General features: G+C 40.8%; 2 protein-coding genes across 5 annotated transcripts; one reads left to right on the top strand and one right to left on the bottom strand.

Annotated features, from left to right (window-relative positions):
- The first annotated feature begins 5 nt into the window (after positions 1-5).
- Positions 6-9,190, top strand: LOC112561287 (mitochondrial folate transporter/carrier-like). 2 transcript variants are annotated; one of them, XM_025233674.1, is made up of 7 exons: positions 6-434; positions 1,769-1,925; positions 2,295-2,383; positions 2,735-2,913; positions 3,325-3,438; positions 3,612-3,757; positions 7,582-9,190. In XM_025233674.1, the coding sequence occupies exons 1-7, from the start codon at positions 281-283 to the stop codon at positions 7,709-7,711; spliced, it is 969 nt and encodes a 322-aa protein (XP_025089459.1). In that variant the 5' UTR covers positions 6-280; the 3' UTR covers positions 7,712-9,190. The 2 variants fall into 2 exon arrangements, with proteins under 2 accessions (XP_025089459.1, XP_025089458.1); XM_025233673.1 differs by lacking the exon at positions 7,582-9,190 and adding an exon at positions 4,164-6,199.
- LOC112561285 lies at positions 9,169-24,169 on the bottom strand. 3 transcript variants are annotated; one of them, XM_025233669.1, is made up of 7 exons: positions 23,802-24,168; positions 19,905-20,043; positions 18,692-18,865; positions 12,706-12,886; positions 11,226-12,364; positions 11,030-11,092; positions 9,169-9,522 (listed from the first exon to the last, which is right to left on the bottom strand). In XM_025233669.1, the coding sequence occupies exons 1-7, from the start codon at positions 23,976-23,978 to the stop codon at positions 9,434-9,436; spliced, it is 1,962 nt and encodes a 653-aa protein (XP_025089454.1). In that variant the 5' UTR covers positions 23,979-24,168; the 3' UTR covers positions 9,169-9,433. The 3 variants fall into 3 exon arrangements, with proteins under 3 accessions (XP_025089454.1, XP_025089453.1, XP_025089455.1); XM_025233668.1 differs by having other exon boundaries at positions 23,784-24,167; XM_025233670.1 differs by lacking the exon at positions 11,030-11,092 and having other exon boundaries at positions 23,784-24,169.
- Between the last annotated feature and the right edge of the window lie 2,079 nt (positions 24,170-26,248).

Raw genomic sequence — 26,248 nt, 5'->3', positions numbered from 1 at the left:
ACTGGCATAGGTGTTTAGTTAAATAGGAATGATGACATTTCCGAAACATTGCATCGCTACCTCATTGTGGTGATCCTCGGTTCTGAGTTCGCTACGCTTTTGTGCTGCAATTATCGCAACGAAATGTGGAAGTGGAGATGTACGATTGTCGACTGGACACGAATGCTAAACGAAGTGCTCACTTTGATTACATTTTGTGAGAGAGTCTATCAGTTCAGCTGCTCATAATTGTAGTAAAGTAGTTTCCTGTTGCTTTACCGAATACAACAGTAACTCAACCATGAATTCGTCAGATGCTAAAGGGACCAGCACAGATTCACGTGGTAGTTACCTGCGCCACATTCGTCTTGAACATCTGTATGCTGGAGTTAGTGGCGGCGTGATTTCTACTCTTGTTTTGCACCCACTCGACCTAGTCAAGATCAGATTCCAAGGTGAGACTAATGATGACACAACAGTTTTCATTCAGGAGTTCAAATTGTTACATTTGGTTTGAGGATTGGAAGGGGGAGGGGTCATTTCGCACCACACAGCCAAAGTAAATTCCTCCCTATATTGTTCGAACAACTTATGGTTCTTTCGGTAATATTTGATGTTAATAGATACTTGTGTCAGCGGTCATCGATTCTTTATTTGGGTCTGGAATAATTTGATTTCTAGGTCTTGGGACAAAATAGACATAACTGGGACGAATTGACTTAGGCTTTGGGGCAAATTTACTGGTGACCATTTGGAGAGACTGAAGAATGCCCTAGACAAGAGACTGAGGCAAGAATAGGCAGGTTTTTGGTAGGGTAAATCATGCATAGACCATATCGCTACACTACGAAACATTATTGAACAGTCCATCGAATAGCAGTCGCCACTCTACATAACATTTGTGGATTTTGAGAAGGCTTTTGACTCCGTAGACTGGGAAACCATCTGAAAGCTGATGCAGCACTACAGATTTCCACCAAAGCTCATTGCCATCATCCAGCAGCTGTATGAGGACTTGATACGCCAGGTGATCCACAACGGAAAGCTGACTGACCCCTTCGCAGTGAGGCAATGTTGAATGATCTTGCCGACAATCTTCCTGATTGTCATAGACTGGGTAATGAGAAGTAAAACCTCTATCAGCAACACAGGCGTTGAGTGGACTTTCGCCAGGCAATTTGAGGATCGCAACTTTGCCAATAGCATTAGCCTGTTGTCCCACAAGCAGCAACACACACAGACAAAGCTCACTCAGCTCTCAGATGAAGCACCAATGACTGGGCTGACCATCAACATCAAAAAGATGGAGGTAATACGGATCAACAGCAAGCAAGAAGCCCCACTCCAGCTACATGGGGAATGTATTACAGAGTCTGACTGTTTCACCTACCTTGGCAGCATAGTCAGCAAAGATGGAGGTACAAATAAAGCTCTAAGAAGCCGAATAAACAAAGCCAGGCTTGCATTCCACAACCTGCGACCTATCTGGAACTCCAAGGCTTTATCTCTACACACCAAGATCCACATCTTTAACACAAATGTAAAGTAATCCTTCTATATGGATCTGAAACATGGAGTGAAACAAACACCATCAGTAACAAGATTCAGACATTCGTCAACAGATGTCTGCGCCATAAAATAGAATCAAGAGATTTAAATTATTACTGGAACCAAATTTTTAGAAGTGTCAATATGTATATTTAAATTTTATGCTTTGATTTTTTTTTTTTTTTTTTTTTTTTTTTTGGCAACAAAATTTACATGTTTTTGGTCTTATGGTTCTCCACAGTCCATGAAGGTCAGAGTACAGTGTCACGACCACAGTACCGTGGTGTTATACATGCTATGCATAGCATTGTCAAGAACAACGGCTTTTGGGGACTTTATCAAGGTGTCACTCCAAACATATGGGGAGCTGGTATTTCCTGGGGCTTCTATTTCTTTTTGTGAGTATTTGACTCCAGATGCATTATAGTTTGTCAAAACCATGGGATATTTATGCATTTTTTAACCATTTACTGAATTTATTTTTTGATTCTGCCTAAAAAGTTTTTTAAAAAACGAAAGGGTCAGGTTAACCTATTGACATAGTATATCAGATGCTTTTTATTTTTGTATATTGTTAGTTCAGATCGCAAAATCATACATTAATAAAATAATATGTCCTTCAGAACAGAGTGAGAGGTTATTTCAACAGAGTTTCTTTATTTTAATAATTTTGATTTGAAAAAATTGTGTAAACAGTTTTTATCACAACAAATTATTAATAGTGCTTTATTGTAACTGAGTTCTTTCACACTTTTTTGTTGAAATAGATACAATTCTATGAAAACCTGGATGCAGGATGGTGACTCAAAGAAAAACTTGGGTGCAGGCTGGCACATGTTCATTGCTAGTGTAGCAGGTTGGTCAATGAGGACGATTTGCTGGTATAATGAAGCATTAGTGTTACTTTCTTTGGAATCCATTATAAAGGAGCAGCTATCGTAGTATCTCTAATGAACTATATATTTGAATTCATTTGGAATAATTTCATTTAGAAAAGGCACATTAGCATGTTTGTTATCCTTGTTACCTTGCAGTCTTTTTCTAATTAGTTTACAGTAGTCTTTATTATTTTTGCTGCTGCTTCATTTCTTTTTAAATGAATGCGTTGCTTTTTATGGCTTTTTCAAACTAAAGTTTGTTGCAGATGAAGGGGACTTTTTGTTGTTTTGTGAGCAACTATTGAGGGTTTTTTTCCTGTTCGGTTTAGGGTTCGGTACATTGACTATTACCAATCCGATTTGGGTAACAAAGACAAGGCTGTGCTTGCAGTATGAAAATGCAGGCAGCCAAGGAAAACCTCTACAGAATGCTACACAAATGTACCTTGGCATGTCAGATGCTTTAGTAAAAATTTACAGAATGGAAGGTCTTCGTGGTTTGTACAAGGTTTGTATCTTTTTTTATTTAAAATAAATGTTGCCTATTTTTTCACTTTACTTTATGGATAATCTTGAATATTTCTTTTGTGGGGGGCCTTTTGTTTTTGGTTCAAGTAAGATTCATCGTCTTCACAGAAAAGAACTGCAGCAAAAGTAAAAAGAAACGGGTGCATGTAAAATATGGTCAAAGAAATTGAAGAAAAGAAACAAGAATAATTTAATTAGCAAAAGAGAAGAGACTGTGTTCACATGTGCTTAAGTATTTATAAATGGAAGATAAAATGTGTTTATGCTTGTAAAAGATTTTATTTTAATACCATGGTCTGTTCTTTTTCAGACATCATTGCTGTTACTACTCTGTGATGCATGTTAATTGTTCTATAAGTGCCAATGCTATTTATTGATAATTTCTGTGCAGGGCTTTATCCCCGGGGTGTTTGGGATTTCTCATGGTGCATTCCAATTTGTAGCATATGAAGAATTGAAGACACTGTATAATCAGTACAGACAGCAGCCTATTGATTCCAGACTGGTAAGGTTTTGTATAGTTTATGTTGGCATTCAGTACCATTGGTTGGCAAAACTTTGCTTTATTAGCATGGTCTTTTCCTTTTTTCCAAAGTTTTCTTTTTTAGGTGACTCTGGTGTTGTTCTCATTGGTGTCCAACTCTTATTTATTTTTTTTTATTTATTTATTTGCTGCAGAGTTCTGGAGAATACATTGTTTTTGCTGCCTTATCCAAGATATTTGCAGCAACCTTGACATATCCATATCAGGTCGTTAGGTCAAGGCTTCAAGACCAGCATCGGCACTATAATGGTGTGATGGACGTTGTCAGGCAGGTTGTAAGGTGGGTCTTAAGTTATAATTGTTCCTGCTTTTCAACCCATTCTGCAGTTTAAGAAGTGCAAGGAGGTGAGGGGAAGGGAGGCTTTGCCTGGTCCATTTCTTTGGGAACCAGTTTTCTTTATCATGTATATTTTCAAAATGGCATTTATTTCAGGATATGTAAATTATATGCATATACCCCAGTAACTTTTTTTTCCCCACCACTCTTCCTCTCCCTATTGCATAAAAATCCTGTTAATAACCGTACATAATACAGATGATCAAAATGAAATAAATTTTCATCTTCACTGTGACTGGCCATTTTTGTACTTTTGTGTAATGCCTTCCACTTCACACCATCCTGGCATGCAAGAAGGATATGGGTGATGTAGAAAGCCAAGCATTCCCTGCATTTTCTCCCCTGGCAGGAAAGAGGGCATGCGAGGGATGTACAAAGGGTTCACTGCCTACATGATCCACGTGATGCCAAACATCTGTATTGTCTTCCTGCTGTATGAGTACATGACCACCACATTTGAGGAGCCCAGCACCACCCTCAAGACACAGATTGAGGATGTTGCAGACACCATTTGACAGCATATAGAGTTTAATTTACTACTGTGAAAATTTCTTATAAATGAGAACATCGGCCAGGACCATGTGATCTGAATGCAACTATTACAGGCAGCCAGACGACTGCAAGTCTCTCAGTTTAAAGCCAGCATCTATAGCTGTGATCTGTGCAGTCACTGATATTAATTTTTAACATGGAAAATGATACTATTTGTGGAACGAGAATTATTTTTTAATTTATTCTTAATTTGCTTTCAAAGGCATTGTAACTGGAAAGACTGATTTTATTTTATATTTTACTAATTTGAACTATTTTCATTTCTACTTTTCGTGTCGATGCACACTTATTAAATACTCCTTGAATAAGTTTATATTTCAAATAGCTGCCTATTTCATCAACTCATCTTTCCTACTATTGCTTGCATACACACCCAGAATTTGAAAGGTCAGATGATTGATATGCTTAGAGTGTCTTATGGCCACACAAGAAAAAGAACTAGCAGTCATTTGCCTGGAATTTTTGTTGTTTTGTGGTACACATTTGCTTCCATTGATCACAAAGGATGGATATGTTTTTGTTGTTTGGCAAGTTTGTATGTCAGAGTGTGCGTGTTGGAAGTGAATTTAAAATTTAGGGAAATTGACATGCCTACTTTCATTACACATATCAAAAACCAAGTGGGAACAAGTGTTTCGTGACTGCTTGTTAAAGATGCACATTTTTATTTTAATTTTATGTCATGGTGTCAGATGCTAGTAGTGGTGCTTTTCAAGGAGCTGTTTCCGACTTGGCTAAACTATAAGAGATGCTGGTATGAACATGTCTTCCAGTCTATCAGGTCTGAGGACTTACCTTAAAATGCCTGTTAAGTCCAAAGAATGGTTAAGAACCATAACTCACCAAATACTTCATAGTTCCAAAACTAAGGGCATTGCATAGCAAAAACAGAAGCAAAAGCATTTATAAGCTTGCTGAAGCCAGTAACTGTCTATATCCGCACAGGTTGGAACCTAAGATATGATGATAATAATGTGTGTTGATAATTGCCTTTCATATTTAAAAATTAAGCATCTGCAATGGATACCATTGATACAAATATTTGTCTCAACAACTTACCTGATTTGTACAGTAATAATCGTGTCAAATCAATTTTTTAGAAGTATTAAAGAGGCTGGTGCTGTTACATGTGATAATACAAAAATATTTGTCTTCCCAAACATGATTCATGTGTACAAAACTTCAGTATTTAATATTTGTTGGTAAACATTAGATGTTTGCTTAGTTAATTGTATGGGCCAGTAAATAAGGGCATTGTGGCAAGCATCATCTTAATTGCTTTTCACTAGTTCTTCTGGTTTGAAGTCTTTTTTTAAAAAGAAATGCATGGAATAAACAATATCTCAGCATTCTTCACCTTTGACAATTATGTATGCATGATGATGTGATTTCTAGAATAAAAGTCAAATGCAGATCAAAGTAAATGCAAACTTGTATACATGATTAAAACCAAACAGTTGGCAAAACAATCAAGCAAGAATTTAGGTGGTGACTCTGTAGAAAGTTTACTCATATCTAAGTTTATGTTGCTGTATCTCATACTTTTTTTATTATTTGGAACATTTCTGTAAACACCATCACTGCTTAAGAATGCCTTTACTGTTTGATCATGCTTTTTTGTTGTTGTTTTTTGTCCTTGGTCTGGTCTAAAATTGACCTTTTATGTCACATTCCTTTAGATCTAAGCTGCATATGGAGAGGAACAATCTTCTATATTTTGTTGATATTTTTTCCAACCTAGCCTTTTTACATTTATTTTAATGGATGGCTTTATTGCAGTACCTGGGTATTGTACATGCAGCAGTTGCACAAATAAATTTCATTTTCATAGTATTTTGCTTCTTTGTGACACCTTTCTGCTTCAGTCACCTTAAGTGTAACTATCCAAACAGCTACCATCCTCTTATTTTCAAAATGTGCTCAAACATGTGGAGCTGACAAATGTGGTTTGTCTGAAAGATTTCTAAAATGTTCTTTATATCAGCATACAAGGAAGTAAATGTGAACAGACCATATATATATATACTGAGCTGGGTTTGAACAGAATATATAAAGATATTGAGACGGGTGTGCATCATCTTTACACAGATAGTCTGATTTTAAACTGTTTACTGCATTTGAATTGTGAGGAAAGCCACACAGAGCTGGTCATAAAAAATTTGATATAGCATAAATGAACAATTTTTTGTATAGTTTCATTTGGTTTGTGGGTATCAAATCAAATTATAAACATTGTTATGACTAATCCACTGCATAACTAAATGGAAAGTACAAATATTTAAAAGAGTTAAAAACCAAAATATTTAATGCTTTTTTTTTTTTAGAGTAGCATGTTGATTAGGTCAGTGATTTTCAAACTTTTCCAGACAAGTGCCACCTTTCGAAAATTCAAATTGACCAAGTACCACCTCCCATTCCTGCCCCATACGAATATATATATACTAGTATAGGACTTAGTCATGGTGCTCACTTACTACCCGTGATACCTTCGTGTACCACAGTTTGAAAACCAAGGGATTCGGGTGATAATTGTTTACATAAAGTTTCTCAATTCTAGGTGATTACTAGTGCAGCATAAAAGCCCTAACAGTAAAGACTTGAAACATCTGCTGCCTATGAACCTGTTTGTAACTCAAATGCTTGAGCGCAAATGGCCCATTAAGTCGCACTGCATTAACATTGGCGTGTTGGATATTCATACACTCTTTAAAAAGTCATCAAAAAAAAAAATTGAAACAAATTCAATGTATATCTTGAAGCCAACTGCTGTTAACGGTATCACTATGCTCTAGATGCCTTTTTGATGATTCTGCAGTGACAACAGCAATACCCAGGCGCAAATAATTACAGAAAAACATTTGATTCAAGCTGCTTTTTCTTGTTACTTAAACTGTATGAGATTGGTATGATGGCTGGGATTTTAACAGAATGACAATATTAGATGATTAAAAATGATTGTGTATTGAGCTTGTCTAGCATAGAAACATCTGTAACCTTACAAATCTGTTTTGCCAGAAGAAAAGTTCTGGCAACGCATGGTGCAAACACAAAAGAGGCAACTATTTTTTGTGTGAAGAAGAATAATACTCTTAACAGGATATACATGTACAGTTGTAATGGAATCCGCACTTTGTAATAAATTATTTCACACAAAGAGACATTTTTGCTACATTGGGCAGATGATATAACCACACTTTATTTTCTTGTTTCCTCAGATACGAGGGGTGGTATGGCTTCTACAAAGGGCTGTTACCTTGTGTTCTTCGAGTTACTCCTGCCTGTGCAATCACCTTTGTGGTATATGAAAAGATCATCACCTTGCACCAAACATATTTGAAAACGTAGTGTTTTGTCTGTCTCACAAGCAGGCTCAGACTAAACGGCAAGGTGCTGAAAGATAAACGACATTTGAACACTGATTTTTCTTGCGCATATGAACACCAATGGAGCATTTTATGTTCCCATTCTTTGATCACCTTGTTTCTGTGTCTTTTACATGTTTGTATGCATGTTATCATATCATTTACATGCTTGAATGCATGTTGTTATGTCATTTACAAGTTTTTATAAAGGGAGGTAAATTCGTTCAAATGCTTGTTTACTCAAAAAGATCTTTAGCCCGTTAAAACTAAAGTGCATGTGTCTGTTTTTCTTTCATTTGATGCTTAATTTGACATTTTTTAAAAAAGATGAAGTACTTTATTGATTGGGTTCACACTTGCAACGTTTAAAATACCGTAGAATGGTAAAATAATGAATTGGTTTTTGTTTTTGTTTTGTTTAGTTTTTTTGCATTATTTTACAATTCATACTTTGTGATTCTGGGATGAAAATATGTACACATTTATTTGAATGCATATGCTTTCAAGCTCAATGTAGATCTTAAGACATTTTATGTGTGGGTTGTCTGTGTGAGAACCTGTTTAAAGATTATTGTACAAATATGCCGAATGAACATTAGCAGATACCTATGACGGGCAGCTAAATGGCATCTGCTATTGAAATGCTTTGTTTTTGAACTGCTCTAAGAACTCATTAATGAGCATGATCTCCGCTTTTTTCGATTAAAATTATTAGTGGAAGATATGCAACTATCTCCATCTTCGGAACACTGTTCAAATAAGTGGTCTGGTTTATCCTTTGATTGCATGCTGTTTAATACCTATCTAGTTATTGTGAAAAAAAGATCTTCAAGAGATCTGTTGCCGAGTGATTTTGATAAAAAGTTATTAATTTTGGTTCCCGATGCTATCATGCGAGAAGTTTCAGCTGCCTGGATGACGGTAGTGGTGGGTTTGCTGGTAGTCACCCTTTTAAACGTTTTGTTTAAAGTGTCCCCCAAATCTCAGCTTCGATTTTATAAACAGAATTGCGCATACTGTTATTTGGAAGATTTATTGCATCTTGTGCTTACTTCAGAAGCTAGACAGAAATTGTATCAGTAATCGTATTTTTGTTAATGGTGATGGTGCTGATCAACCAGGTGAGACCTAGTCAGATATTTCTTATCGAAACCACGAAAATTTTTACAGGATGTGATTTGAGCGATGAATATGTGGTCACTTGATTCTCCTTCCCTTGTGGTGATTGTTGTGGTAAACTGATGACAAGTAAATTGTTTTAAAATATTTGAAGATTTATGCGGGTGTTTGAATAAGAGAGCGGGATGGGGAGGATTTGTCTGCTAAATTTCGAGCTAAGATGATTTGGAAATTTACTGATTGTTTGCAATTGAGTGATAATCAAATTTCCGAATTTGTACCAAAAGTGCATGCATTCCGAATAATACCGAACTCAAAAAAGTAAACTTCGTTTTTATTTCAAGCTTTTTTAGCTTTTGTCTACACGCACTTGCTCCATGTGCATGCTTGTATGAAAGAAACTGCGCCCATTGTAGAACTCATGCAAATTCTAAATATTGTGTTTAAAAAATTTCCGCCTTAGAAATACTCGTTGATTGTGCAGCAAACAATACTACACCCAGTCTTATTACATGAAAGACAAACCTGCGTAAGCACGCACGCACAAAGAAAATCACTCCTAGAACATTAGCATACAAATACGATCTTATTTCTTCGATTGTACACCTTTGATGCGTCGAATTTTCGAGCGAACGGCTATAAAAATGTCTTGGACAAAGCCATGGAAACTTCGCACTGCAACATACATGTCATTCTCAGATAACTTGTTACGTCCAGCGTCCATAATCTGAACTTCAAAATACAAAAGCATCCATTTACAATTCCATCCAGTACTAACTTATCTATCAAATGTAACAAAATAAATAAAAGTTTGTGTGTATAGCGTCTTATCCTGCACTTTAGACAAGCTCAAGATGTTCACAAACGACAGAAAGTGGTATGACGTCAAAATAAGGTGACGACAAAACAAAATGACGTAGGTGTGTAGCAGATTGCGTTCTTCACGCCAAAGGGCAGAGTTCACATACAGCACGAACCACAGTCTGCAGCCCAAATATCAAACATGCCATACAAGCCGGAATACACTTAATGGCAAATGCTGTGCCAAACAACGAACAGACGGCATCAGTGGCCAGGGTTCCCAGGTCCTTGCAAGGTCCTTTTAAGTCCTTTTATATTGAATTTTTGCCGAAAGGCCTTTTAAGTCCTTTTATTTGCCATGCGGTCCTTTCAAATTCTCACACAGGTCCTTACATTTTCTCTGTGACCCTTTTAAGTCCTTTTATCGATAAAATATTACCACAAATTTATTTCCGGAGTTGACTTTGGCGCAAAATACCGACGATTTTTCGCCGCATGTTTGGTCTACACATCTGTACAACACTAGTTGCCCTTCCGTATTCGCAAAAACCACTCTTTTTTCAAAAGGCCTTTAGAAACTTACTCTTTCTTGAACTTTGATCTTCTAGTACTACTGTGCATAGCTCTATTTCTCTCTCTCTTTCCGTTATAGTGTGTGTGCGAGAGAGAGAGACATGAACTGACTTTTGTATTACACCAAAGAATGGCTTTCATGTTTTGCAATTATTATTACTTAGATTTCTAGAAAACTTGGAACATTAACGGTGTGTTATCAGCACGCTAAGGACACTTTCTAAGTTATCTAATCTAAATATGGCAGACAGGCATCAAAATTAACTCTTTGATTATTTATTACTAGAAATACATGTATTTGAGAACATAGAGAAGACCACAGATTCATAAATAATACATCTTTCCGACCACACAAGAGAAAAACTTAAGCATTGATGACTGTCACTTAGGTCCTTACGAATGCATGAAAGGTACTTTTAAGGTCCTTTTAAGGTCCTTTTTTGGCACCATCCCTGATCCCTGGGAACCCTGGTGGCACTCGAACGACAAATGATCCCCAGCATGCAAAAATATTCACTGCTCAAAGGTCAAGCGGATATGAACCCCACAGAACTGCGCCGATCTTGAAGCAGAAATTTCAAACTCACGATGGCAGGCACGTGAAGGACATGCACAATCACGACGAAGTTGCTACATAAGACAAATACCACAGAGCTCTGCCCCCTGCAGTCTTACTGTCCTTTTTGTTAGCTTCTACTTGTATATTTGAAAACATTTGGAGAATGAATTTGTATAGTACATACCGCCCCACATATTTATTGAATTTTTGTTGTTGTTTATGTTTGTGTTCCAATTAATCTTCCCTCACCGTTTTCCAGACCTAAGAGTTTCGCCTCCTTTACATTGGTGCGCCGTTTTTGTACTTGTTTACCTGGCAGAAACAAAAAAGCCAGCTCACATGACACCTTTCATCCTCCGTTAAAAATTAATCGAACGACATTCTTATTACGTTCGTCTTTTTCGTTCCATCGCACGCTCTCGCCCCAACCACCCTCAGGACTTACGCTGGTAGGTGGTGCCAGGTTGCCAGTAGGAGCTGGCGGCATGAATGTTGTCTTTCCACAGCTGGAGCTCCATGTCCCAGAAGCTCTCTTCACCATCTTGTACATCATTTTCAGATGCGTCTGCTGATTCATTCCCTACCCCGCAGCTGTCAACCTCAGCGGAGTCAGTTGCTGTGACTGACCGGTGACCAGAAGCTTGATGAAAGCGCACACACATACACTTTGTGCGACCACCAAGTCGATTTGCATCGCATCCTCCATCCACAATTTTGACAGTTTCTCGCTGGGTCTGGCGGTGCTTCAATGACGTCACGTTCAAACATCCGGGCCCCGCCGCTGGTGTTGGAACCACCGTTGCAGACTTGCGTATGAGGGGCGACTTGTACGGACCCCATTGTTGAAACAATTCCGATTCTTCGGAGATGTGCACGCTCTCGATTACATTTTCCCTTTTGGTTACACCCCAAGTGATATGTTTCTTGTCCTTCTCTTGTTCTTTCGTGTACTTCGTTTTGTGTATGTACGGGTGGTTAGTGTTCAGTAAAAATAAGTGTTTCGCAGCACGATATTTTCTCGCGAAAGTCCAGGTGAGCTTTCCGTGATAACTCCATTTGCGATGTCTGCAGCGAAATTTTATCATGCCGTCGACTGCTTCTGTTTTCACTTCTGATTTGAATGGTTCGCTCACTTTTGGGAGATGAGGTGGCATGCGTAATCTTCCTTGTGGCTTGGGTACATTGTTTAATTGTCCAAGGTGGATTATGGACAGATCCGAAAGAAGCTTATGTATTGTTCTGGAATTGGACTGCTGGCTGTGATACCTGTGCCCTGTAAGTAGCCATGGAACCTGGTGCTGCTGGCTTTCGTATGAAAGGAGATTATTACGAGGCTGAAGGAAGACTTGTTCATTTACGGAATATGTGCCACGACAGCATAATTGTTGGTATGTATACTTTAATCCCGTACCAATGTTCTTGGAATCTAAGATCCCCAAATTATTTTCTTCCTCCGTAGAGCGTTCACCAGAAAATAAACTGTGCAGAGGGTCGAATTTCTCCTCCAAAAGTGTTTGTGCTCCTGGTTTATGGATAGTCGGACAATACTGGTCTTCATCAAAAACTGAGATCCTCTTCAGCACACTGTAAATACAGGAGACAAATAAGTGTGTTAATTAGTTTATCATACAGAAGAAATAAAAGTAGCATCCAGCTTGCGTATGTCAAGGATTCCATTTAACTGGCATTGATGGCATAACTTTAAAGTTTCATTGCTTTTATATATTTACTTGCCAACCTATTTAAGTGAAAGCACCCCAAAACTACGATCCACATATGGTAGATGCGTTTTATACATTATCAATAAATAAAAACGGTTATAGAAAGCTCGCACTGTATAAACGTCAACAGCTTATATCACCTGAGAATATCAACACGACTATTGATTAAAGGGGCGCGGCACCGACAGCACAGGTTGGCAGTACCTGTCAGCCTCCACGCGAAAATCGCAAAATGCCGATGACGTCATTCGTAACGGTTGCAGAGAGCACAACGGCCTCGGAACGCTGCCCAAGCCAACGGCTCGGCTTGATTCTGGTGACGGTGCCCAGTCGTCCTGCCAGAAAACCAAACTGGAACGTCCTGCGGAACGCACCCTGGCATAGTCTGCAATGGCAAAAGACCCTAACTTAAAACACGTTCGCTTTTACAACAGTTTTTAAAGAAGGTAGAAAAGAAAATCAGAATGCAATTTTCTACTTCGCTGCTGATATCGGCGAGGTTTCAGAGTAACACGAAGCCACGGAGTGACAATGAGGCTGCAAGGGTTTTGCGTCGCCATTTTGTAAAAGCAGAGGGCTGCGAGCAATGTTTGCGGTGACGGCGTGGGCAACTCCACATTGTTTGTCCAGAGATTTGTAGAAGAGAGTTTTCTGATTTCTCCGATCGCTACAAACGTTGGCAGAAATATTCTCTTCTTCTCCAGTAGAATTATGGACTAGATTTCATTGGTGTACGTTACTCCCTGTCTTAAGAGTTTATGGGAGGCCCCAAATAAATAAAAGCTAGTACACAGAACAGACTTATACAATGTCGTAAGTGGAGAGGAAGCAAAGGACAGTGAAGGCGAGCAAATCACGTGACGGTCGGAGCTAGCGTAATTATTATCTCTGGGTATTTCCGCAGACTCCCAGCGGCATCTCTCACCCTACCCTGCACTGCAGTGTCTGCTGACTGTCAAGAGATGGGACATCACCCGTACGACTTTAGGTACTTCAACTGATCACGTATGAAAAAGTACACGCGCAGTTTAAAACAAAAGGGCTCTGTGGCCACTTAAATGTGTGAAAAAAAGAACTCTAACATGGCCCAACCACAGACGTGTATAGGTGGACTGCTGTCTGTCTGCCGAGACCATAACTTAGCCTCTGGCGAAGTTCTCCGCTGTTAGTATCGGCGAGCCTTAACGATGAATGTGACTAAACCGGAAGCTTCGTACAAACCTGCCTCGTTTTAGTAGTTAATCTGAAATGTGAATAAACCAGAAGCTCTGTACACACCAGCCTCGTTTTAGTAGTTCGTCTGCCAGCAGTCTAGTAATACAAGTTCGTGGCCCAACCTCCGTGTTTGATACTGGAGCGCGTTGATCAATTTCTTTCTCGTGACGTATGTTTGAAGTTCAAGTTGCAGAATAGAAAACAGTCAAGTGATCGACCCCTCTCCCTATAACTCCCAGCTTTTGTGGGAGAGGCAGGCAAGCATGTGGGTAGATAATAGATAAATACTAATTCCACAGTTTCACCCCATGTCTGCTCAGCGTTCTAGGGTAATGATGGGAAAAAGAGGATTGTATATTGATTGTGAGTTTTCCTCTGATTTTAGGTGTGTCTCCCTCAGTGACAGCCAAATGCAGTTACGTAAGTGTGTATTAATAGGAATCCAAGAAAGGCCTGGCAGGAAAACCGTACTGAGAGATTGGCAGTTGGCCAGGCTAGTATGTGACTTGTATGATAAGCGCTTCTAAAACTGCACGAGGATCGACGAGTTCCATAATCATCGTAGTCGTCGTTCTGCACGTTATCATCCTTTTCGTCTTTCTAATCCTCATGAAGATCGAAGTAATAGATGTTTGCTCACTAAAGCTGCTGATATGGCTTCCTTCCAAGTGTAATCGTAGGCCATCTGGCTTTTAGGAACAGCGTTGTGCGCTGGGATGTGTATATGTGTGTGTTTTAGAGAACAATGTTCAGGTGTTTGCTGGCGAGTAGGGATTCCGGCTGTTTGGTAAGGCTGTATGACGTACATACCTACAGGTAGCCTTCTCTTCCGAACATCTGGTGTTCACGTGTTCTAGCACGTAATGGTCTCTGTCTCTGTCTCGCCCCTTCCCTCTGTATGTGTGTGAGAGAGAGAAGTTTTGTTTCTAGTTCTAATGCACCAACTTAAAGTCAACAAAGTCATTAACATTAATCATAGCTTAATTTAGGAAGTTCCGATTCTTCTTGGCGACAACAGCAACAATGAAATGCATCGTGCCCGAGGACTGATTTGACGGGGGGCCTTAAAGTTCAGACCTGTCGCATGAGGAAGATTTATGGAAAGACTTTCCTCTGAGACACTTCTCTCCATGACATGTCACGCAGTTCTTGTAAAAATCCCTTGTCGCTCACCGACAAAGAAACCGTAAATGGGTTTTTTTTTTTTCTCACATAAGACAGCAAGTTCAGGAAGAGATTATCATTGACCGGGTAGGAATGTGCTTGCCTGTTGTTCTGGTGATAACAATGGACGCATCACGCATTATTGCCACCGTGTAGGTAAGTTAAAGGGGAAAGCGACTCATGGGCTTAAGTGATAGATGCCGACATTCTGAACTATGTCTGAGCAAAATTTCAGGTAGCAAAACGATCGTTCTCCGCAAACATGACGGCCTTCAGTTGTTGACCATGAAGCTTTGTTGTAGACCTGATTGTAAGTAAACGATCGTTTTCCAGCCCCGAAATTGTAAAGGGAATTGCTTCAGAGAGTCAGTGTCTGTTATTTAGGCCCAACTTTCCATTGGACTTGCTTTTCCCTTTAACCTGCAAATCAAAAAATTATGTGTGTGTGTTGGGGGGGGGGGGGGGAGAGGGGGCCAAACATTACGGGTACAGGGAAAACGACGAGATTGTGTGTGTGTTCGTGCTATGGAATATGGGAGAAGAAGGTAAAGCTTCCATGTTAAGTTGGAGCGCTCTTAGGCTCGCCACCAACCACCCTCTCTTTCATATCATACACGTGTCTGACACATCTTAAAGGACATAGGGATTCAAAAACAAATGTCAAAAGTACAGCTCTACCCCGAAGGGCAAAGGATGGATTGCTAAAAGCAATAATGCTGGATTAGAACGAAAAGCAAGCTGATCTCTACAACCTGAAACTAAATTTTACCCTTAAGATCAGTTATTATTTAGGTCTTCTGTCTCTCTCTCACACACAAAGAAGCAAGGAAACCCTGCAGCAACTCGCAAAACGTTAATTGCTTATGCTGGCATGGAGGGAAAAAAACATCGAGCCACGCACATGCGCCGTGAAGTGCGCATGAGTGAACCAAAAAACATAAGCAGCATGTCGAGATTCGACCTACGACGACCGACGCATGGACGCATTGCGATAGACTTGCTCCCACCCATACTCCCACCCTAAGGGGCGGTTTGGCATGGGGTCTACGGTGACTCCAGTGAACAGCTAGATGTTTGCTGACGCACTCTCAAGGATGCCGGCGACAGAATCGAGACTCTTACGTCAGAGGAGCAAAGTAAGCAACGGAAAAAGAAGAGGTAACCTTTCACGAAGTGCTTTGGCCTAGTAGAGGACAACCGACGGGGCAAGGTTATTCGGCGGGTGGTGGAAGTGGGGTTGGAGTGGGACGAGAACGAAAAAAGGAGGTGGGAGATTGGAAAGGAGAGAGAGACTGAAACCGAAAAAACCCTCAAAGTTCCTCTAGGAACTTATCACTCTCTGAAGGATTCAAAAGCTAAACACACACAAAAAAAAAAAATGAAATATTTCATTGAAGTCACGAACCACATATCTATCTTCTCTGGCCACACCGTGCAATTACCCTGGGGGAATACTGTGATTATGTGCTAGATAGTAGGTAAAAACAAACAAACCAAAAAAAAAAAAACAACAACAACAACAACCGATGATTGAGTGGTAGGGGATGTTTGGTGGGAGCTGGAGGGTGAATAAGATAAAATAATCATTGTTAACGTTTGTGTTGTGTTGGGAAGAAATGTCAGTGGAGGGCGAACATTAATGCATGCTCTGTTACTGAGCACGTGATCTATCTTAGTTAAGAGCTTAATAAGCATTTTTTTTTTATTATTTGTCTTAAATGTAGAGGAAAGTTATTCGAGAACACCGGGAGGTTGGGTCGGGTCGTTTTGACAAGGTCAATCCGCGGGCAGGATGCATTTTTTTTTTTTTGGGGGGGGGGGGGGGGCTCTAATTACCTTCCCTGAACGGGGCAGGCAACGTGGCGCTAAGGGTACATGTATGGTATTTTGAGAAGGCGCTCCCACTTCTATAAATAATTTGTAGTCTTTTGTTGACTTTCAGTCGATGAAGTAAAGACAAACATTAGTTGTGTGTGTGTAGTGTGTAGGTGTGTGTGAGAGAGAAAGAGAGAGAGAGAGAGAGAAAAAAAAACCAGGAAGAACGAAGGGCGTTTTAGCTATCGTCTGACGTTTTGTGAAGATTTAAGTCAGCAAGAGGGGAGTGTGTACACTGACATTCAACCTTCGGGCAAATCTTTCACACACACTCGTGTAACGTATACACCTCTGAGCAAACGAGCTGGAACTGAGCAAACGAGCTGCAGGAACTGATTGAGAAAAGCACGAGGAAGTTGGAACAAGATCACAACCAGGCCAAACGGGTTATAATCTGTTAAGTTTATGGAGGTTATTCACGCAAACACCATCTTAAAACCAGGGGCTGATGCAGTGACTATCAAACCATATGGACACTGTTTAAAGGTCTGTAAGACTGGGTTTGGAATCCACTCCACGTTCCCACACTTACAATTAAGAAAGTACGAAGCGGTGAAAAGAAAACCCCACTCGACTGATATCTGGATTTTTGCTTCGTTTGCGATATATGTGTGACATTTGTTAATAATAACATGATGCAAATGGTTTTTCTTTTCTTGTAATGTACTCATATTAATCATGTTTTCCTTAACATTGTGAAAGGGTGAAACAATAGATTATCATATATCATAGGGTTATATTTTCGTTTTTTGTATTTATGAAATAATTTTTAACCTCGTCTGAACTTAAATTCTTGCCGAGTTGGTGAAGTATACTTACATATATTGTCATTTTAGTTATTTAAAACTGACAAGTGAAACAGTTTTCAAAAGTAAAACATCTCTACCATATACTGAGAAAAAACATTGGAAGCTGTACATGTGACCCTGTCTTGCCAATTTTTTTTTTAAGTTTAAAGTTTTTAAAGTTTTTGCAAACCATATCTGGCCATCTGGCCACCATATCATTTGAACAGAGCGGCATACAGCAGAGTCTGTGCTGTTTGGCTTTCTTTGTGAAACTCTCAGTCATTTTTCCCCGTAACCACGAGGCCCATGAGACCTCGTTTTGGAATGGCGGAAGTGCCGCGAGTGAATAAGGTTAATACACATCCCTGCCTGTGTCGGGTTGGGGAAGTGGGGCGAGGTCTGTATGAAACGTAGATCCATATCGCCAGTCCAATTCTCACTAAATTTGGCAGGAATAATCTTTTTCAACATTGGGAAAATATTTTCATTGGTTACTTTTGGTTGTTATTTGTTGCTCCGGAAAATATTTTGTTCTCTGCCAAAGAGAACAAAAGAGACAGGTTGAGGAAAAGATCGAGGGAGAAGTAAGTTACTAGGAGGCTTCATTCGAAACCGCGTGCCCTATTGTCAAACATGGGCTGTCAACCTGTCACGTTAGAAGGGGCATTCAGAGTAAAGGTTTTTCATTATGTTGCTTCACTGACGACGTTTGACTCAAGGGGCATATGGCAGATGAAAAATTTACAAGTGGAAGAATTAGCAATAGAAATCATCACGGACGAATCTAGGTAGCCATGATAGTTAAGTGTAATCGTAGTCACGAATGTCCTATGTAACCAGGAAGCATCCCCTCAGTAGATCGCTTAGTCGTGCGTTCCACCACTGCTGGGAACAGATAGAGAGACAGGTAGAGTGAGAAATAAAGGTAAAAGAAGTGGAAACGAGAAGCGTACAAGGTTCTGGGAGTAGATGACATGGTTGCAACATGCGACAACAACCTGTACAAGAGGTCCAAAGCACACAGACGCACCAACTGAACGGCACCGCGAGAGAGAGAGAGAGAAAGAAAATTACTTTGTTAGTTTCTAAAGACAGTTCTATATCATGAAAGAGCACCTGTACTTTTTATATTTTTACTCCATACTCACCAGGTGAAGCTGCTTTTAGTGAACTCTTGACGTCAGCTGAAAGTGTCTGCCTGCTGGGCCTATCACGTGACTCTGCCCCTCTGCACCTCCGCGGCCCCTCGGCGTCAGAAATATCCCCGCTCTTTTCGTCGCCAACTAAATGACAACGTGTGACGACGACACCCTGTGGCGACTCTGTGCCGCGGAGTGAAGATAAAAGAAAGATAAAAAAATAAATAAACACGCTATATTCTTGAAGCTATATTAAACAGCATGAATAAAGTAACTTTAAGTATCTACGGGATGATGCATCGTGGTACAAATGGTTTCAGAGTTGACAACATCAGGAAACATTAGCGAGTAAAAGCAGCCTTGACGATGCTCTTTGCTTGAAGGCAACTGGCTTGCAAGAGATCTGAGATAACTTTTGTCGGTGGGACCCATCCATGTCATGTAAGAAACTGAAAATATCGTGACACACCTGAGAATGCGAATTGTAGAGACACTGATATATTGCTTACTTCATTTTGATTTAAAGGCTAACCCGAGTGCAGAAACAGAGCTTAAAGTATCCCAAAACATATTTCAGTGGTATTTTAAGACGAAGAGGCACTAGAAATATTATAGATATATTTTAAAAAATTTTAGTCATACCTGGATTTGTCAAATTTGGACTCATGTAGGAGATCCTAGAGATAATGGCTACAAACGTCAGTGGATTAACTTTGCTCAGAGATGTGTATATACAGACCTCTGCTTTGTTCAAACGTGCCGTGCGAGCTTCGTTCCACGACCGTACTCAAGAATTTATTTATTAGTCTGTCGAGTGAATTCGGATTGGATCTTTTCTCTTTTTTTTAACCTCAGTTAACGCTTGGGCTTGATCATCTTCAACTTCTAAATAAAATTTAAATCTGTAGGGCTGGGTTCCAAAACCAGCTGTTTCATTTTCTGGGCAAGAAAATCTCTTCTTGAACACGACAACCTGAACGATGTTTCTTCCTCTGACTCACAGACATGTACAGGTTTGTTGAACTGAGCCGTTACATAACCTTAAAGTGGCTTAACCCCTCTTCAAAAAAAAATATATATATATATAAAAAATAAATAAAAAGGTGAAGGAAAAAAAGAAAGAAACGGTGACGTGAGCAAGTATTTTTGGTATGTTCTAACTGATCTCCATTGCGTGAGCTTGTATATATCATATGATGTGCGAGTGTTGATGTATTCACACCTGCACTATCCCCGGTATACTGTCTCCTCGCAGGTGTGATGGTGGTAGGTGTTGGATAAGGTGATGGTTCTGGCGCCTCCACCAGCTTCGTGACATAGCGGTACACCCCGCAGACCCCAGGCACGGTGCGCACTACTATCTGTCCCCAGAAAATTGAAGAAAAATTTTTCAGTCTTAATTTTGTAAAATTGCTACTTATTTATGTGTGCACAGAGCTATAGTAAGCAGCATGTGCTCAAGCTGAACTAGTTTACTAATAAAGCTACCTAGTCGTTTGGCCCTAGTACCCAGAATAAGGTAGTGATGTACATGTAATGGTCACATGGTCACAGGGGGGGGGGAATATTAAATACAGTACAAGTAAGATAATACAACTGCAAGAAACACAGTGGATCACCACCTGCAGATGTATCTGATAATTTATATTTTGGACAATGAAGATTAGCACGTCTGCGGAATTAATTGGAAGCTTTTTATATGAGACTTTATTTATCATCCAATTCAGGCATATATACGTATCATACGTATCTCCTGAAACCTTTATTCATCCATTGATAAATCTTCAGGTTCATCAAAGTGAAAATAAAGATGTAAGCAATCAAGCCCGAGTTTATGCTGGAAGCTAACTTTTGTCACAGTGTTATAAATATATATATATACACGCACACATCAGAAAATAAAAGAAAGATGATCACAAGGAATAAAAACTATTATGTCAAGAGTGAGTTTCTCGACTTGTTTTTAAAGATTTTATTTGAGGCAATTATTTGTACAAGAATACCCTTGTCACTTGTACCATTAAAGGCACCTTTCTGTCTTCACACATTCCTGAACTCAGAAAACACAAAGGAAGAGAAAGAGAAGAAAGTTCGCGGAAAAGGTGAAAGATAAAGACAGAAGTATTCATGTTTAATGATACCAGTTTATGGGAGCGAGATAAGACTTCGGGCTCCATTTTTTTTTTTTTTTTTTTTTGATGGCACAATCTATCTTGATAGCAATCATTCAAAGCACGGCTCTGGATCATATGGGCAACATATTTCTATCAGTAGGAGGGCTGTCTGCACAGTTTAGTGACGCTAAGTTTGCAAGTGTAAAATTAATTACAGATTTTGTACAGCTGTCATTTGTGAGGAATCGAGTGCAAAATGTCCTAACATTATTCGTCAATTTAAAAAAAAAAAAAAGGCGCAAACCATTCATGTGCCCGCTCCCCCTTAGTGCTCGCACCCTAAGCAACTGCCTAGTTCGACTAACGGGCTTGAATGTGACGTCAATGGAACAAATGTCATGCCGCCCCCACCTACAAACGAAAACGGAAGGTTCCATTTTCGCTACACCCGGGTTAAACTGTATTTGTTCACTGAATGTTTCGTTCGATTCGGTTGAAATGCGTGAAGCCCCACGTTAATGGTTTAGTGGGTGCACTTTTTTTATGTTGATTAAAATTCCGTGCACAATATAGTTTCCTCAAGTTATGCTGAACGTATCCCCCTCCGTCTTTCCGTTCTCGGAATATATGGGCACAAGCGTCACGCTGCACAGACAAAGGTCAAAATCGTGAGGTCACGTTGCACGCGGACACGACTATGGTCCCAGCTCTCGACACCGAGGCCTTACTAACTAAAATGTATTCATGTACAATCCTGACGTCTGTGTTGACCTCTTTTCTGTGTTTAGTTATGCTTATAGAGGTGTATCTCCACAACGGAGGTGGAGTATTTACCTAGAATTGGGGAATCTGGCATTGAGCTTTAGTCAATCATTAAAAAAAATTACATTGAATTCTACTAGATCTTCGATGTGACAGTTAACGCCTGGCAACTACATACAACTGAAGTCATCTAGACTTTAAAAGTACAGGTGAGCCTGAGCTCGATGCAACCCACCTTGGATGACGTTGCTAACAGAGCTGTGTATTGTGTGTATGTGGATCGAGTCCAAATATTAACATGCTCAGATAAACGATGTGATGAAATTCTGAAATTCTGCTCCGAAAGTAGAACTGTAGGGTTGTACGAGACTGTAGTGTTGAGAGCATCATGCTGTATTTTCCGAAAATTGTCTAAGGGAAAAAAAAAACCTTGATAAATGATCTGTTCCGCAGGGAACTGTGGCAACCGAACATCAAGCTTATAATGAGCTTGACTGGAAACTAGCCCAACTGGAGCATCTCCTCTCATCCCCCACAACCATCCCCGAACACCTGCAACAGTTCTGCTATGGAAAAGTAGTTCGCGGTGTACTCTTTGTGACTTCTGTAGTCTTCTGTGACTACATTTGCAGGTTGTAGGGATCATTTGCATTTAATGGTAAAAGCAGAAGGAAAATCATAAATTCTTTTTTGTTTTCTCTGCTTAGCGCCCGTTATAAGGATTCTTTTGTTTCTGTGTTTTATGACACAGTAATGTAGTTTGCTTCACCATTCCCATGTTTGTAGGTTTATGATGGGGTTGAGGGGAGGGAAGGGTCGCGGAAATATGTGTGACTTGTTGACACAAGCATGTCCTGTTACCTAGTTTTTATCAAGCTCGAGTTAAGAGTTCACAGAGATTAAGGCCGGCAAAGTTCTGTCTTATTTCTGCTGAGCAGTGCCCTTGGCTTTGACTTCATGTCCACAGACCATTACTGTCTCCAAAATGTCTGTACCTTCGGCCTGTCGCCTCAGTGCTGCCAAGAATGGAAACCTACCTGGGATCGTATATCTACGGACCGGGCATTAGACAGGGGACATTTAGAGACCAGTTTTCTGCTGAACCCCCAGTAATGTCTGTACAAAGTGGGTGTTAAAAATGTCCTACTTTTGTTTAAAAAATAATTTATTTTATAATTCAAACAAAATTGTATCGTCTGAAAATTTATTTAACCAACATTTCTCACCATGTTCACCCTACAGCTCTTTCTAGTTTAAATCTGCTTCTCAGACCAGACACCCAAGTCATTAACACTCAACATTCCAAATTGTTGATTCCCAACACCAATCATCAGGGACTACAAACACTTAAATTTTTTCTTTAACTTTTCCTGAGTAACCGAAAGTTACTAAATCAAGTAAATAGGGAGAAGGCTTAACAACTGGCGTGGGACCTACAAGACACTTGAGAAACTGCAACTCTTTCTCCACGATTTGAAACGATAGCTGGTTTCATTGCGATAGTATTTGGGGCATCTGGGGGAGGAGAGGGAGTGATGGTAGCCCGTTACGGTCGACATCTTCGACACCAAAATGGCCAGTTCGAAGTCCTTTTTTTCACAGTGGTCAAATAAGAGCGTAATCCCTAAGACAGTTTAAAGTTCATTTTTACAGGCAAAGGCTGATCTGTCGCGAAGGAAAATAAAAGGAGAATCGTAGTCCAAAGGTCTTCATTTGTAAATTCCGGGAATTCCCTTACGGTCACGCCACTTCTTTGACTTTTACATCTAGAAATTTCGATTCTCTGGAGTTGAACTTAAAAAAAATAAACTCAGAAAAGATTGAGCTTTGAATGAAATAGGAAGTGAATAGTAAGAAAGCTGAATGAATATTGAAGGGCGTTAACTGGTTGAACGCCTCGTAGTTATCTGTGAATCATTCATGCTCCCAACCTTCTACGCTTTGTGGTCCCAGCTTTTTATAATTCTGCTCCCAGCCTTCTATGCTTCACTGGATGACTACCTGCGTGGTTATTTTTAAAATGTTAGTTTATAATTAATATTACATTATTTATTACAAGGTCGAGAACACCAGGAATCGAACTTGTATACTCGTCCTCTACACAAATGTCTTTGCCTATGATCCACTTTCCTCTCCTACTCCCTCCTAGCCACCACGAGCAACCTAACACATCATTCAGAGTACAGAATCTCTCACACGAGACAAAGACATAAACCCATTCCTACCTTTCTAAACCTCCTCACCCGACTGGTTTGGTGGGTCTGGCAACGAAGCCAATGGCGATGCACAGGGCGACGACCTCGGTGATGCTCACCGTTGTTAGAGCTGAAGCAAGGACTGAAGGAACGAAGGTCCATGTCAAGGTGTGGAGGCTGGCGACCTCCCGCTTTCTTGACGACTCTGGGCGAGGTCGCCTCCATCGCCTCTAGGAGGCTCCAGTCTCTGAGGGCGGGCGGCTTGCACGGCGCTCGTCTCCGGCTGAATGAAAAGCTTCATCTCGCACTGAAGGAGCGAGATGACGCCATGGCTTGATGACGTTATTCCTGTTGTTGCGCGTCGTCAAAGATGACGTTCAATGTGCAGTGACGTCATTTGTGGAATGACACCATCAGTCACGGTCTCATAGCACTTCTGTATCTCCACTTGCTCTTTCACACACTTCCCTCCCTTCTCGTCTCGCAAAAATTATTGGCATCATTAGAAGTGACGCTCAACGCGTCAGCATGACGCCGTCAATCACTCATACCTAAAGGTGTAAATGCGTCTGTGTGTTTGTTTGTTTGTTTCTGCCTGTGTACTTGTGTTTCCTAGAGAAAAATATTTAAAATTCACTCTTGGCGCCCTATATAGAGCGGCTTGTCCATAGACTTCTCTGACCACGTATTTAGTGCAAAGACCATATATAATCACCATAGAAAATCGATACTGACTTCCGGTACAGGCACAAAGTGCCGCCTTATTGGTGTCTCGATGGTGTAAACACTAGGGTCATGGTCGATATCAGGTCAGGTCAGGTCAGTCCCATGCCCGGTCCGGGCGTAGGGGGGACCGTCCGGCAGCAGCAACAGACAGAATTTTCCACCCGGTCCTGTCTTGAGCAGATGAGAGCAGGTCTGGCATCTCGCGTTCGGTCCATTCTTTAATGTTGGTGACCCAGCTTTTCCTCGGACGACCACGACGACGGCTCCCTTCGAGGGTTCCTTGAAGGATCGTCTTGGACAGGGTGTTGTGGCGGGTGACGTGACCGAACCAGGCGAGCTTGCGCCGCTTCACTGTTGCCAGAAGGGGCTCATGTGGGCCCACGAGGGAGGTTACGGTGCTCCGTACGTATGCGTTGGTCTTGTGTTCGCGGTACGAGATGCGGAGCAGCTTTCTCAAGCACTTGTTCTCAAAGGCCTGGAGCTTCTTTTCCGTTGCGGCAAGCAGCGTCCAAGTCTCGCAGCCGTAGAGTAGGATTGACACTACGAGGGACTTGTACAGCCTGTGCTTGGTACTGAAGCTGATTGAGTTGCTTCGCCAGATCCTATCCAGCCTGGACATTGCGGATGTTGCCATACCAATCCTGATACGGATCTCTGCTGTACAGCAACCATCTCTAGTCAGGGTGGCACCCAAATACTTGAAGCTGTTGACCTCCTCCAGTTTCTGGCCGTTCATGACGATGTTGCTGCTGCTGTCGGTGGTGGAAATAATCATTACTTTGCTTTTTTCTGAGCTTATTTCCATGCCATAAGCCCCCGCTCGCCTGGAGAGTCTGTCCGTCAAATCCTGAAGTTCGTTGTTACTGCCTGCCATGAGGTCAATGTCATCTGCAAAGCGGAGGTTGCACAGGGGTCTGCCACCAATGGAGATTGAGGTAAGGTGGTTGTGGAGGGTGTCTTGCATGATTTTTTCAAGGAAGATGTTAAAAAGGATGGGAGAGAGTAGGCACCCTTGACGGACCCCGATCGTCATCGCGAAGAACTCGCCTAGTTGGTTGTTGAGTAGTACCGCGCTGGAGGCGTTCTTGTAGAGTGCTGCTACCATCTGGATCAGTCCCTCCTCTATGTTGAATGATCTCATGACCTGCCAGAGTCCATCGTGCCAGACACGATCAAAAGCTTTTTTGAAATCGATGAAGTTATGGTATAGTTGACGTTGATGCTCCAGGTGTTTTTCTATCATAACACGGCAGTTAAAGATCTGTTCTACCGTGCTTCTTCCAGCCCTGAAGCCAGCCTGTTCTTCTGCCAGCAGTTCCTCTGCAATAGGTTTTAAGCGGTTGAGGATGATTCTGAGCATTACTTTGCTTGGGTGACTTATCAGACTGATGGTTCTGTAGTTCTGGCACTGCCTCAGGTTCCCTTTCTTAGGGAGTGGGATGATGATAGACTGAGCCCATTCTTTTGGCCATTTCTTTTCTTCCCATATCTTTTGACACAGTGTGGTGAAGGCCTTGGTTGTTACGTCTCCTCCATGCTTCAGCAGCTCAGCAGGTACGTTGTCCACACCAGGTGACTTTCCTCCCTTCAGACTGTGCATAGCTTCTCTCACCTCATCAGTGAGGACTGGCAGGTCTTCAGCCTCTCTTGTCCCAGTCTGGTGATGCTGGAGAATGCTGGTGTCTGGCTCGATCTTGTAGTTGTACAAGTCTTGGCAATATTCAGTCCAACGACTTAGTACAGCAGCGTTTTCCGTAAGGAGCTGTCCG

The sequence above is a fragment of the Pomacea canaliculata genome, linkage group LG4, assembly GCF_003073045.1.
Source record: "Pomacea canaliculata isolate SZHN2017 linkage group LG4, ASM307304v1, whole genome shotgun sequence".
Lineage (NCBI taxonomy): Eukaryota > Metazoa > Mollusca > Gastropoda > Architaenioglossa > Ampullariidae > Pomacea > Pomacea canaliculata.
This window is presented reverse-complemented; position numbering and strand designations above follow the sequence as displayed.